Source organism: Amphiprion ocellaris, chromosome 5 (assembly GCF_022539595.1).
Source record: "Amphiprion ocellaris isolate individual 3 ecotype Okinawa chromosome 5, ASM2253959v1, whole genome shotgun sequence".
Classification (NCBI taxonomy): Eukaryota; Metazoa; Chordata; class Actinopteri; family Pomacentridae; genus Amphiprion; species Amphiprion ocellaris.
In genome coordinates, this window is record NC_072770.1 from 15331644 (window position 1) to 15346797 (window position 15154).

Here is a 15154-nt window from a genome sequence, read left to right on the forward strand (position 1 = left end):
AGCATCTCCTAAAGGGGCCTGGGTCAGTTGAACGTGGCAGTGCTGTTTGGATTGTGTAGGAGCAGTGTGAATTGGCACTGGGGGGGTGAATCTGGGATGCCAGAGTCTGGTCACCTGGTGCATGTAAATCCAATATTTACTCACTGTTTGCTCTGTTTTTGGACTCCACCAATTTTAAGAAAAACATTTGGCTGCTAAACGTTCAAATCTGTTGATCCTGAGCTTATCGTGTGCAGTCAGCTTTTAAAGCTTCTTCACTCACAACAGTAGCATATGAAAGCGGTGAGTGACCTAAAAGAGTGAAACTGTAGCTGGATAGATGAACAATGAGCTGAAACTCACTATAAAGCTTCAGCTCTGTCAAAGAATCACTAATTTTCTCATTGTTGCTGTATTGTGTGACACATTGTCATTATAAAATATCAATTGCGACTGTTTTAAGTTAACAGAACTTGTTTTTTCAGGATAATGAAAGTAGCTATACTAGTTTTACATTGTAGATAAAAATGTAATTTTTAAAAGTAAACTGAATTTGAACAAATGATTCAAGTATACTCAAGTTAGCTTATATCTACGGTGACAGGGAAAGTTAGCTGTATTAGTGGAACAAGCTCACAGTGTTTAACAGTGCACTTTAAAGAAAATGTGAAAAACAGGTTTTCAGTATTTTGTCTCCATTTATCTAGCTAATTTTGATTTTATTTATCCAGATTTTGAAATATATTTCTCTTAGATTTAGGCCTCTACTAACAGAGGTAAACATAATTTTGTTTGTGGTGCTTACAGCATTAAAATTCACTTAATAAAATTCAGTAGCAAAGCTGTTTATGCAGATAATTCACAAAATTGTGTTACCTGTCTCTTCAACAAGAATAGTCACAGAAAGAACCAGGGACCACCCTGTACTCTTAGTGTAAATGTGTGAATTAATGCTGTACAATAATACAATCAGGCTCTACCTTCTAGTGGGATGTCCATAGCTGTAGTCGCATGAAAGGCACAAATACAGATGACCACGGCCTGCACAGCGGCCAGTCCTGGGCTCCTCTGCAACCACATGGCTTCAGTGTAAGATCTCAGATGTTCTCAACAGTAGAGTGCTCTCCTTCACGTCCTTAGTTCATTTCTCTGGTGCGCCGAAGATGCGGTACCTGTCAAAGCGGCACAGACAGAAAAGGCCCGTGAATCCAGACAGAAAGGCAAACCCCAAACACAACAAATCCCCCGTGAGCCGGAGCCCCACTGCTCCCTGCTCAGCCAGGCATAACCAGGCGTGCCGCACATTTTCATTTGCATCAACAGGGACTGTGCACTAGTTCAAATTTTGCTGTGACAAAGAAACATTCACATTAAAGTCTCTTATCATCCCTATCCCCTGGGACTCTGATTGTTTTGTAGTCTGTGGAACTGTGCTGCAGAAAGTGTATTTTTCATGCCACAATGGAAATAAATAAATAAACAAATGAGGGAGCCTGTGGATTTATTAATGCATGGCAGACGTTCAACATTACTGTAGGAAAAAAAGGCATCTCTTCTAAAGCCAAGCAAAGATTGAAATCAACATAAAAATTGCCATCAAAGTTAGGCCGATTTAATCGCTGTGTAGGTTTGATCTGTGCCTGCATGTTTCTGATAACAATGACTCAAAGAGATTATAAGTGCAGCTACAATTTTATCTAGTACTGCAGCAAATGTTGCTGCCCGAGGGGCGAGAAACATAAAAAAAGCATACATAGTTAACAGTCAGGCATAGTCAGCTGTCTGCACTCACATACTGACAGACTGCAGAGTACAGAGCACTGGATCATTGTCCAGCAAACAGACCAGAGTCTGGACCGTAATGAGCACATGATCGGTCCAGAGTGCAGAGCCAGAGGAGGATGGAAAAGAGCATAAAGGAATGTGTATGGGAATTCTTATGTCTTACAGCAGCGCTCTGTAAACCCTCTGGAGTGTCAGTTCATTAGTCTTCCTCGTGTTGGCTGTGACCCAGCTCAGCAGGTCATGCTGGAGTAATTAGCACCACTTCTAACAGAGCCCATAACAATCAAAACAGAGAAATAAAAGCAAAGCATTCAAGTTTTAGAGAAATGTGAAATCATACGGTTCTACAGAGAGGCTTTGTGGCTTTCATGTGAAACAAAAAATGGTTTAACATGCAAGGAACATCTCAAGGATAATGTCCAGTAGCAGCAATAGGCTAATTAATGTCAAAGAAGGCATGTGTGTGTTGTTAAGCAGAGTTAATCAAGATATGAGCAGTACAGTAAGTAGCACACGCTTAACCAGCTGTGCAATGGCTTCAAAAGAGAATGTTCTTTACAATGGTGCTTGCAAGAGACTCTTTACAAATTCAATAGGCAACTCTGAGGTCAAACGCCTGTTCACGAGATGTAATTGAATAATTGACCGCAGAACAAAGGAGTCGATTTCATTCATTCGATGCAAGCCTGTTCTCAGATGAACGTGCACTCTGAACTTTTCAACCAGGCCTCAATGGTTGAGAAGTAATGGTATTAACTCTGTCTGTGACCTAATACTGGCCTTTCTGAACCAACTTGTGACCTCCGCTCAACCCACCTACAGCATCAGGTTCGCTAAGTGAGCTATACACAATATACAGCCACCGCACTCAATCACAGTTCATTCCTATTGACTTTGATACCATCTGCAGATTTGTGTGTCAAAGTTCTAAGTCATCGAGATAAATGCCCGAGGCTGTTCTTTGTTTTATTCTTTCCCAGACATGGTGATTTATGTTGCTAAATGCAGATTAAAATCAAAAGGTAAAGGCTTTGCGCTAATTGGCTTGTGCTTTGTTGGTAAGATTGGCCTGGTTAAGAAGGAAGGGAGGGGTTACAATTCCCAGAAGAGAATGTGCTCTCATTGTCTTATTGTGCCGGCCAAAATTCTTTACCAACCTAAAAACCACCTTAGATGGATTACACTGTTCAAACTGTGCCTTCTGAGTTAATTTGTTCTCCCCTCGTTAAACATTTATTGAGAACCAACTCGGCCATCTGGCTGAGGGAGGTCCACTCAGAGCTTAACTGCTGGGAGTGATGATGTCTACATTGAACTTGCAGGGTATGGTGCCTATTGGCCCTATATGTTGCACAAGAGAGGGGGGCCCTACCCTCAAGCCTGCCTGATTTACAGGCCGCAGGCTGTTCTTAATCCCCGCCCCTTTCAAGAGCGATCACACCAGCCTGAGATTGATGAAGCTGGCAGGAGGTTAAAAGCTGCTCACTGTGGGAAGGCCGGTATGAACCCTAACCTTACTTAGCCAAAGCTCAGAGGGGACAGAAGCTCTGCGGTGGAGGGAGCACATGGAGGGAAATTAAGCAATGTGGGCCAAGTGAAATCTGCCTCTGTACTTTAAAGCACTTTAAAGTGACAGATGTAGAGCACTGTCTGGCAAACTTTCTCTTGTAAACAAGACCAAACCACTTTCCAGTGTAGACCAATCCGACACAAAGCATTGCAACCTAATTCGTCTAATCATCATGAATGCCTTTGTCACAAAAAACTACCCAGTTGGTTTTAAAAATTCCAGCTTTCCCAATTCTCGCTATGAGTTACACTTTGAGTTAAAAGCTGCATCAGGACACTATGGTATCAGAATGTTACTTTCTATATATCAATGAAATTCTTCTGTCTTGATGAATCATTTACTGTCCTACATATATCAGTAAAATGAAGGAAATGCTCATGGCAATGCCCAAGTTTTCAAATTGTTTGTTTTGCCTGACCAACTGTCCCAAATCCACAAATTGTCTAATATCTGGTGTCTTAAAATGCCAGTGCTTACTTTAGCTACACCACTAAGATCTGGTTACTTCATTTATCCGTGACAGCTCGTTACTTTTAGGCTAACTGTTAAACTGTCAGATTAAAAGGAAAAAAAGTTTTCTCCAGAGAAGTATTCATCTCTCCTTTATCAGGATTTTGAATCCAAAACAATAGAATGTATTCGCACGACTAAACCGACCTCACCATACTTACTGAGAAAATTTCACAATTTCTGAGAGTCTGTTCATGTGTTGCCATCTACAGTATACTTCTAATTTTCTTATTGAGAAAATTCTCCATGGCAACCAATGTTTATAGCACTGAAGCACTGCTGCACCTTAATTCTCTTGTTTGAGTGTTAATTCCAAGAGTCTCTCAGCTTTTCTCCACACTACAGAATTGTACACTCTATCACAGTGCAGCTTTAATGACTTTTACTTAAAGAAACTGTTCTGGCACACCTCCACGGTACAACTGGCAAGGTCTGTCCGTTTCTTGACTCCTATAGTTCAGCCATCTGGACTAGCTTTACACCTCTACTTTGAGCCATACACAAATGTACAAACACAGTACACAGAATATAAAAAGAAAACTATCACACACTGTCGGAAACGTACAAGTGTTTCGAGGAAAAATACCACAGCAGCAAGTTGTTTCCTAGCGCATTCTCCACACTTGTGAATATGTTGTTTAGTAACGGGGTGGGTCCAAGCTCAGCCATTCAAAGTTCACTACAGTAGGCTGTTGAGTTGGCACCATCTGCTCCTTTCTCACACAAAGACAACAGGCACAGAAGTGTGGGTCTACTGTAGTTTAATGTGCACGCCTGTAATAGGATTAAGCAGATCCTCGTCTTGTCAGGCTGGATTAAAATATTCTCTCCGCTAAAGACCTGCGACGGCAAGACAGCAGCTCCAAACTCCCCTCTTACGGTCCTGATAATGCCTCCACACTGATTCCCATTTGATCATTCAAGAACAATTAAAACAACGGCCGAGCTGATTAACACTAAGCAGCAATTGACTCGCGTTGCTTCTGATGTGTGTAATGAGTGAGTAGTCGTTTTGTTCTTTTTGTCCACTGAGTAGCTCATTTGGCTTGCAAATCTCGCACACTGTTTAGATCTCAGTGTAAAACTAAGCTTGAATAAATGGTAAAACTTTTTTTAGAGAAATTACACTGTGTTTATTGATTTTATTTTTCTCTCCCTGCTCTTCTGAATTTGACATGGATCATATTGTAACCTCTGGCAATGATAAACATTATCAGCATTCTTCTAGAAGCTCAGACATGCAATTCATCTATTATTGAAACATTAGTGGTGGGACAAAAAACAGAAACATGAAACTAAATGAGATTAGGAAGTGGAAGCAATATAAGATAACATGCTTGTCTAATTGAGATTTGGTTCAATTTTACCGCACTTCAGAAAGCATGACAGTTCAATTATCAAACCATTAATATTTCAGGGGTCCACAGCTTTCACAATCCGAGAGAAATGAGAGTGTTGGGCAAAGCAGTGACAGGATGAGGATGGAGGAGGCTCAGGGTGGAAGGATGAGGAGAGGTGGTCAGGTGTAGAGGAATGAGGATCAGCTGGAGACAGGCATGAAGTGGCTGCACTGATGAACTGTGGGGTTTGTGACCTCTGTGTTCTGTGTGAACTAATGAACAATGACCCTTATGACCCCACATGAACTCGCATTACCTCAGAGTGAGGGGGGATATACTATATGTATATATATATCTACTACATAGAGCCTGAAGTGACCCTGCAGAGCATTAAGCAGCTGCATACAGTACTACCTGCTGGCAGTGAACATTACGTAATACGAGCATCCAATTCTGAAAACACATGAAGAGGTTTTCAACCACTAGAGGTTTTCATCTCGTCAGTGATGCACGTTTTTTTTTCTACAAGCCTTCTCTTCTTTTTGATGAATAAAACAGCATCAAGACTTTCCCCAGCTTCTAATTAGCTGCTCTTATGTGTGTCTGAAAGCAGTTTGTCTCAGTAAAGTATGATGGTCTGCATTTACGATTCAAACAAAATGGAAATAAAAATGTACAAAACAAAACCTTCACTAGTATCTTCATATATAGTAGAAGGTTACCCTTATTCCTGCTTCGGATTATGACTTTTAATTATAGTGTGATGCATAATTTATATTTTTAATGAAAACACTTAAACTGATCACCAGAGCATGTCACACGGCATGGTAATAAATCATACAGAATGTATGTGCTATGTATGCTAAAACTGCATAACAGATGCTGTCATAGTCCTTACTTTGACCTGTTAATATGTTTAAAGCAAAAAAAAAAAAAAAAAAATGCTCTGCACCTGTCTGCATCACAGCTTACAGCTTTTTTCTTCTTTTTTTTTTTTTTTTTTAACATTTTCCCTCTGATCTGCTCTCTTTGAAGAGAGTGCCCCTTGCCCAGGACAATAATCACATTAGCGTGTGATCCTCGCTGAGTAGCCAGCAGAGAGATGAATTCACAAGTTGGGCTGCAGGGACTGGAATATTATTTTGTGTGAACTAACACAGCATGCTCCTCTCCACATTCATTCACTTCTTCTGACTGATGCTGGCAATTTCCCCAGATGAAACTGTGCCAAAGCCAGACATGATCGATGGCTCTTATATCCCAAATCCTTACCTCCACCAGACCCCGAAGCAATTTATTTCTGCCAACAACTAGGAATTTCTGATGTCCGTACAGTGGCAGGAAAACTACATTTTTATAGAAACACCTTTGCTGCTTCATCCGTTTTTTAATCCCTTCAGGTGTCTCATATACATACAGTCAAAGTGATAATTTCAGCCTGTGAAATGAGAGGTTTTCTGCTCACTGAAATTGAGCATTTGAATTTCCTGTTTCGTGCCGGAGTGCAGCATCTGGACAGTGTTACTCTGGGTAAGCTGTTTGACACAGCTGTCGGATATGTGGCCCAGTTGATGCGCCTCTCCATCGTTAATAGGGTCGAGCCAAGGTTGTGTTGAGACAAATCGAATGGAATGAGCTCCAGACCAGACACTCAAGATGTAAGATTTTGAGATATAACAGGACAAAATCTCAGTATTTACATTGGCTGCACATCAGCTATAAATGTAACAAGAAATAAACCCCAAATAAGTCATTTTATAAAAAATGTGTGATGTATCTCTCATTTATCAGCAGTAATAACTGGAACTAGCATGCTCTGCAGCTTCATTAGGACCTGAGCGTGACACAGTTTTTTTTTAAGGAAGTAATGAAAACAAGAACGCTTTTTCTGAATGAGTGAATGGCTTGGTACATGAAACTAACCAGAGATCCACAGTGATGTACCTGGAGGTCAGTTGAAAAGTCATTACTGGAATTGTTCAACGCCAGCTTGATGTAAATTTGCCTTGGCAAGACGCAAAGGACACATTGAGCTTAAGTGAATGTGGATACAGTCTGTGTTTGTTTAGTAAGTGCCCTGGAATCATCCTACCAACATGTATTATAGCCATAGACTGTTGCCTTTTAACCTTCCATAATGAATTTGAAGACTTCCTGAAGTTAAAATAGTGCACTGTGAGGTCTGAAAATATGGCCAAAATACACTGAATATAATTATCACATCATTATAAGTTTACTTTATGTGTAATCTTATTAACCTCTTCATTTTCGAATTTAATCAAAAAGTCCATTTATATCAAAAACCTAACTGAAGTAAATATTTTAGCATGTTTTAAACAATCTTTACACTAAAATCTTCGCAAACTGGCAGCCATCCACATATACAGTTCCAATACTGCTTCTCCAGTTAAGTGTCCATGTGTTTACATTCCACCATATCAGCCTAGTTAGAGGTTAATTATTTTTTATGTGACAACAATGTTGAGTTGTAGAGTACTTTTTTATCAAGTACAGCTCTGGCTTGGCAGTTCAAAACAAATGGCACGTGGCAATTAATAATCGAACACTTCAATAGTGAACTATCCACACATAAGAGTATTACATTTACACAAACAAAGCAAGAAAATGAAGCAGCTTCCTTTTAATTCTATAGCTATTTCAAAATGTGAATCATAACATTATTCTCTTTGCATTTGCAGACAAATACTGAATGTCTCCTCCTGCACACTAAAAGACAAACATTACCCAAAATGTTCTGCAACACCTTTATAGACATCCTCACATGCTGCAGGGTACTTACAAGATATTACTTCATTCTCAGTTTTGGTCCCCATGAGAGTAGTAACAATTCCTTTCCAGGTAATAACATCCAGAATACAAAAGGGAACCATAGGTTTGGAAAAAGTCTTATTTCTGCAAAAAAAAAAAAAAACTAGAGTGCTGAGCCTGTTCTATGTTGTGTCACACAGGCTGGAGACAGACGAAAAGAGGCACTGTAGTCACATATGTTGCCAAAGCCTTTAGCTTGGCAAAGACGCTCATTAAGCCACTGACAATCATTCCCACAAAGCCCGATCTAAAGGCTATTCACCGGGTGTGTACAAAGGAGAGTGGAGGAATGCAAGTTCCATCTCAGCGCCCCCCCACTTCAGCGTCATGAAAGATGTCTGCTGCACCTGAAGGTTCAATGAAAAGTGTTTATTTGTAATGATCAGCTGAAGAAAAAAATACGAACAGTATCCTGGGTGGGAGCACAGATCGCCTGCTGTGTGAAAATCTGTTAAGCTTTGCTCCTGCTGCAATCTTCTTCTGTCAGCCAGTGACAATCTACTTAATTGCTAATACTGCTGAAGATTGTCGCCCAGCATTAGTCTGGCATTGTTTGAGCCTTTGAGGAATGGTTCTTTGTTTTAGCTCCCTAATGTATGCAGATAATGGTCGAAAAACCAATGATTTTCAATTTTTTTTGTCTCGTTTCTTTCCAGATTCAAGAAGACCTGATTGTTCCATGCTGGTGAGCAGGAACCGGTCTCTCCACAGGCATAAAGATGGCCTTGAGTGGAGGGTGGGGGGACATGTCAGGGGAAAGCTCGGTGCGCAGAGAGTGCTGAAACTGTCGATAAGAGCCTTCCACCAGCCCAAGAAAAAAAAAGGCAGTCAGTCCCTCTCCCACGACACACGAGGGGGAAGGGAGAAAGCAACCCCCAGTCGGGATGATGTATGGTGTGGACCCTAGTCAGAGACGTGGGTTTTAACGGGGAGAAAGGCAGAAAATGAAAGGGGGGAGGAGGGTCATGCTTGAATTATGCTGATGTGGGTCGTAACTGCGGTGAAAAACCAACCAAAGGCATGGCTGCTTCTACGAAGTCGCAGCCACAAATGACAAGGTTGTTATCACTCAGTCCTCATGACTGCTGACACTTAGAAAATGGTGAGACTGTATACCTTTATGGGACTCGACAGGCGTATTTAGTAATTTAGCAGCTTCGGATGGGATATTTAAATATATTAACTTTTGCTGGATTTCAACCTTTTACGACGAAAAACATTGAAAGTACTTACTTTCCTATTATTAAATATAAACTATCTTAACTGAACTTTAATGGGGCTTTTTTTTTTTTGTTCCTCATCTGGGAGTGAATGTGTTGAAGTGACCAGACTGATTTTTCATTATATCTGGCTTGAGGTTTTCATTTAACAGACTGGCAGATGATGAGCATGATGAAGGAAATGCTGATAGTCTGAGCTGTGTGTGTGTGATGGTGGGGGGACACTAGGACACTGGCCTTTTCATAATGAGTGCAGTCAGCCAAAGTCAGTAACTGAGAACACTCACACGCCTTTGCAACGCCAGCGCCAGGCCCTCAGAGCCCATAAGCACTCTTTGAGCTACAACAGGATGGAGCTTCCATTATGACCACACAAACAGAGGGAAGCCTTATGAACTTTGCACAAATGCTTAGTGCTCCGGGGCTGGACAGCTCTGGAAGCCGGGTGAGATGGGTTGGTACCGGGGCGAGCTGCCAGTTCCGAAAAGCTTAGTGTTCATGAACTCGGGGCAGACAAACCTGACATTGTCCTGGGCACTGCCCCGGGGAAAGCCTCTTCCCCTTTCTCTCAGCCACTCCGGCTCATTCACGCTTCTAGCCCAGTTGATTCACTGATTTAGACATGACTTACACAGGCAAAAAGGTAAACATTTATTCACACTTTGAACCAATGCTGTAAAGAGAGCCAAGGAGGAAGTGGAAGCAGATCCTGCAAATCTCAGAAATATAACTGGCTTATTTTCTGCTGTCATCATGACTCATCAGTACCTGATATATCATTTGTCATACGCTCTGGTTCCACATGGGAAGGACTCATTCAGAAATTCAATTTATTTTAAATAAGATGCTCTCGTGGAAAATGTGTACAACAGCTCTAATTTACGACCCATCTCTTATCTCACTCAAGCAGCAATCGCTAAACGTTATCTGACTGCTACAAGATGGAGGTCTGCAGCCGTATCGTGTCGGTGGAATTAAAATAATGCTCTCTTGACCTGCTGCCCCCGTTGGGCAGGACAAGGTTGAATGAGAAGAAAGTAAAAACAACACTAGGCCCTTTGAGAGCTGAAGCCACATTGCTCCCCCACTGACTGCTTTGAAAGCAGAGAAAGAAAAATGCAGGTGGTTACACCCGCAGTTCACGGCCCCACCAAAACCTCGAAATCTAGCTATGTGTTCCTCAAGCATACGTTCATGTGATACCTACAAATCTGCTTCAGCCTGTCAGGATAAGATAAACGTTGTAGCATTAAAGGCAGTTTAAAAAATGAGTTAAGGCAGGGCCATCAATATTCCTGAAGGACAACCAGATTGCTGAGAAAGCTATCTGGTTGACTGATTTACACTTTTCTCACGATTTGGCAAATATGCGGGCTGCACACCGAGTCAGGCTTTTAATTGAACTTTGGGCGCACGGCCCATTTCACCAAAAAGTCGTCTGTTAGTCAATCTGTCAAAAACGGTCAATAAGCCTCTAACCTGGCACTCACAGATAGAAGCAGGGCAACCTGCCTTTGGCTGATACCAAGTGCTATATTCTCTACACTCTGAATCAAGATGACAACCCATGCGTATAGCTTTTTTATAAGTTGTCATGGTAACAGGTGCCCCAGTGTTCATACTGATCACTTGAACATTGAAAGTTTTCCTGGGTTGATGCACTGTGGAGCTGCTTACTGCAGCAGGCTACATGAGCGTCCCTCTAACATTTATTTCAGGTCACAGTTTGGGAATGCCATCACAAACATGTTGCAACTCTCTCTGAACTCAGCAAGAACCCGTGCATTATTGCCAGAGATGTGACTGCTTGTGTTTATGACCTGTGACTGCAAATGAAAAACAGACAAAATTCCTGCAACAAAATTACCCACATTTATGTGCAATTCTCCACTATCTGTGACACTTTAATAGTCCCCTCAATTATTTCCAGATTTGCGTTGACAGCTGATATATTCAGCGCAGTACACTACAAAGATACTGATCAAACAACAGATATCTTATAACTGATAAATCAAAAAAGAAGGGGAAACATCTGAGGGGGGCTGAATGTATTATGTGGTTTGTGGTTTATCTGAACTATATTAAATGTTTAATATTGCAATGCCTGTAGCTTAAGAAGTGTCTGCAAGGAAATATTAAGTAGTTCCAGGTCTTTCAAGTCAAGTTAAACAGTACACTCATAAGAGGTTGTGAAGGCAGAGCTGACAGCAGCACAGTGAGGACCTAGAGAGACTGTACCAGACTGTTATCCAGCTCTCTCAGCCAGGCTGCCGGCCATCGGAGCATCACAGATGGTGCACTCAGCGATCATGGCAGTGATCAGGAAACCTCTACTACTGATTAGCACACCTACTGAACACAATGTGCACAACAACGTCTGTTCCATTTCTGGCTGCACAACACCTACAGTAAGCAAGAACACAGGACTTTAACAAACACTGAACACTTTCTCTCTTACAAACTGCACAAAACATCACCAAAAGAGTATTATAATTTATAGAACATTTGCACAGCAGAAAAGTTATGCCATTATAAGTTCAGTGAATTAGTTTTAATAGTAATTATTCAGTATGAGAAGAGTTTCAAAATTGCCAAAATTGAATAGTCACCTTTTAAAATTAAAACAGTAAAGTTAACATGAATGTGTGGACCAGTTTCCAAAAAAATGGAGTGGAAGAATTAATTTAACAACATCTAAGAGTCAATAGCAGACCAGAATTAGGACAAAAGAAGGCTGACTCTTATATTTTCTTATCGTCTCTCGTGTAGACAAGTTCAGATGAAGTGTCCACTACGAACTCAATTTAATCATGTTTCCCCCAAGAATCAATAAGCTATTTCCCCCAGGTCACTTTCAGCAAAGGAAAAGGCCTCTACTCCACAACTATTTAGAGTGTGTACACAGCTGACAGAGAATACGGAGGCAAACATAAGCTTGAAAATGAATTCATTAAGATAAACGCGGTGTCTGTCTTCGAAATGTGTAGGCATGGTAACCAGGCTTGGCTCTGCTTTGAGATACACCCTGGACACAGAGCCGTCCAAATGGTTGGAGGGATCAGCACACACACACTGGCAGTGTGTGTGCAAACATACGCACATGTATACTGCACTCACATATGCTGAGACCTGCTCACACAAGTGCACACACAAGACTGAATCCAATCCTCTTCTCCAGAGAGGGCGGCTCAGTTGTAATTTAATGGAAAGGTCCTGGAGGCAGGAAGCAAAATGAGAAGATGATCATCTCCATCAGCAGCAGCCCCACCTGTCAGAGAAAAGCTTCATCGAGAGACACACAACTCACTAGCAACGTGCTCTCCAAAATATTATTATGCCAACAAGGAGAATTAATTATTTCCGGAAAATAGGCTTTTTTCCACCTATAGTCCTATGACAAGGGAAAGCAGGACAGATAATTTAGTCACACGCCCACTCATAATAAGCAGCAAGAACCTAATAGCCTTTTAAGGAGAGTCCTGCTGGCCACCTCTTCATACATACACCTCGGGTCAGCCCTTTAGGACCACTGAGGCAGAGCAGCCCGTCGCGCTACAAAGCTAGCTAATCCTGCAATGGAAAATGTTGGTGGGCTCCGTCTCACATGGACGCACAGTGAGAGTTTAGGAGGCAGGACCAACATTTGAGACGAATTAAAGATGTCTGTGTGTGAGGGGGTGTTGGGGCTTTTGAGGGCGAGGCCTCGTCTGTGTATGTTTTTACACAGACATGCTTGTCAATAGGCTGGCTGCACCACTTTTCAATCCTTGTCCTCATAGCACATTAAAAGAACATCACCTCAGTGTGGAGGAGCCTGACAAATCTGTCTAGATGTTGCTTTGCCTAAGAAACAGTGGGGGAATCCTTGACTATCCAATATTTACCTAAAAATATGTCACTTTAGGACAACCCACCACACAGCAGTAACACATATTTCTTGCTTGTCTTTACTTTTGACCATGGGAAGCATGCACTGGTGGGAAACCAGTATCCCTATTCTTCTCAGGACCTCTCCTGATAGCCAATTAGCCAGCATCAGGTGTAGTAGCCCACGGGCACAATTCTATAAAGTATACCGGGAACTGTACTATCATGCAAATAACCCTCCTGGCTTCATTTGATGGATTCTACTCAACTGTGTCTGGTTATATTTTTTATGCTACATATGTTCCAGGAGAATTAGGCAAAGTTCAGGATACCTGGGACTCTGGGTAGCAGTGACTTATAAAACTTAAAATCAATATAAATTATTCACCGTGTCTGGAGGGGCCTGTTGAGGAAGTGCAAGAATCTGACATTTGCCTATAACCCCATACATGACATGGACGGCTTCATAAATTACAGGGTACCTTAGAAATTTATGGATGTGCATAAAGCAGCACCTGGTGACTCAGGGCAAAATTCCTCTGTTCCTGGGGGAGAAAATGGTAGGTTTGCTTCTTTAATTTACTATTTATGTGCGCCAATGGTAAAGTCGAATGGTATCACTGTGGAACAAATCATATAACAGGAAATATAACCACAGGACAGTGACACCGATATCAAATCATGAGCTTTAAGCTCTCGAGCTGCTACCACTTGAAAGGATATCCAAAGAAATGAAACAAATGCCTGTTTCAAACTGAAACACAAGGCACACCCAGAGAGTTATCTTTTCACAACTTGAAAGGACACATGGGGCATTTAAAAAATCCAATGAAAGGGGCTTTTGGAGTTGGTGCCTTTGTCAGGTTAACATCAAAAGCTCTGCCTGAAGACAGAATATCGCTTTGTTTTTTTTGCAAGTGGGTGGAGGTCTGCTGTTTGTTGTAGTAAAAGTCATATAGAGGAGACCCAAGCACTATTTTTTTTTCTCACAAAGGGATTTATTATTATGCCAATTGGTAACTTAGTTTGATGTCTATTATGGAAATTAAGTTTAATGTCAGTATTACCCAGTATAAAGATAAAAACAGATTTTCATCGAGATTTGAAGTCTCCACATATGCAAGGAAATACCAATCCCACAAATCCAAAGCAACTAAAGAAAAAGTTGAAATACAGATAATTTTTGTGATAGCTTTCCCTGCTTTATTAGCATTCAATACTCACGCTATTATATAACTCTATGTAAAATAAAACACAGACATATTCATTTAATTCACTAAATATGAGAGATATCAGAACAGTATTCGGGGCAAGAAAGATTTCTTAGTCTATTGTCATAAAAAAAAAATACAAAAAAAAACTTTCAACAATATCAATAAATTAACACTTGAATCCTGTAAACACACATCATCAGCTGTTCCTGGCATAAGCATGCTGCAATGGTTCCATACATAAAGCACAGTGATGCTGAGTTAGTAGGAGACAATTATAGCACCCTCTGTAGGTCAATCAATACTTATTTGTGTCATGTGTGTTGACCTTGACTGCAGCTCTCATGTTCCCAGTTGCCAAACATTTTTCTTTTTTCTTTTTTTTTTTACACAACATGCCAGTATTGAGAAACCACAGCATATAACAAAAATGAAACTATTAAGTCCTATTACCGAATGCCTTGCAGGATATGTATTTAGTTTCCATTGCTACATGCTGTATTAAGCTTTTAACTGTGGGAGGTTGAGAGGTAACAGCCGTAGAAAGCTCTAGATTTCAAATGAGCAAAGAGGGGACTCGTTCAGGTCTCAAGAGGCATCAAGTGGTTAGAGCAAAAGGAGACTGGCTTCCTCAGGTTGTGAGTGTATGTTCAAGTGCTGATGGAGCAGCAGCATTTAGCCGCTATGCTGTGGTCTAGCATCTGCACTGAGTGGGATAAAATCCGATTTGCTTAATCATAAAATCGAACCCACAATGGGACAGGTTGAGGGAAAGAAATGGAGCTAAAAATCATTACTGTTGGCACGCCATCTGTATCTACAGACTCATCCACAGAAGCAAGA

At 41.1% G+C, this 15154-nt stretch overlaps 1 protein-coding gene across 12 annotated transcripts in view; it reads right to left on the reverse strand.

Annotated features, from left to right (window-relative positions):
* The window catches only part of chl1b (cell adhesion molecule L1-like b), a 61875-nt gene that overhangs the window by 30137 nt on the left and 16584 nt on the right, over window positions 1–15154 (reverse strand). For 11 of the 12 annotated variants that reach the window (XM_035943971.2, XM_035943967.2, XM_035943968.2 and 8 more), the window contains one exon: window positions 960–1151. In XM_035943971.2, the coding sequence (XP_035799864.2) occupies window positions 960–1059 (100 nt within the window). In that variant the 5' untranslated portion in view covers window positions 1060–1151. Of the gene's footprint in view, window positions 1–959; window positions 1152–7984; window positions 8331–15154 lie in introns of those variants that run through there. The other variant, XM_035943969.2, reaches the window with a different exon arrangement.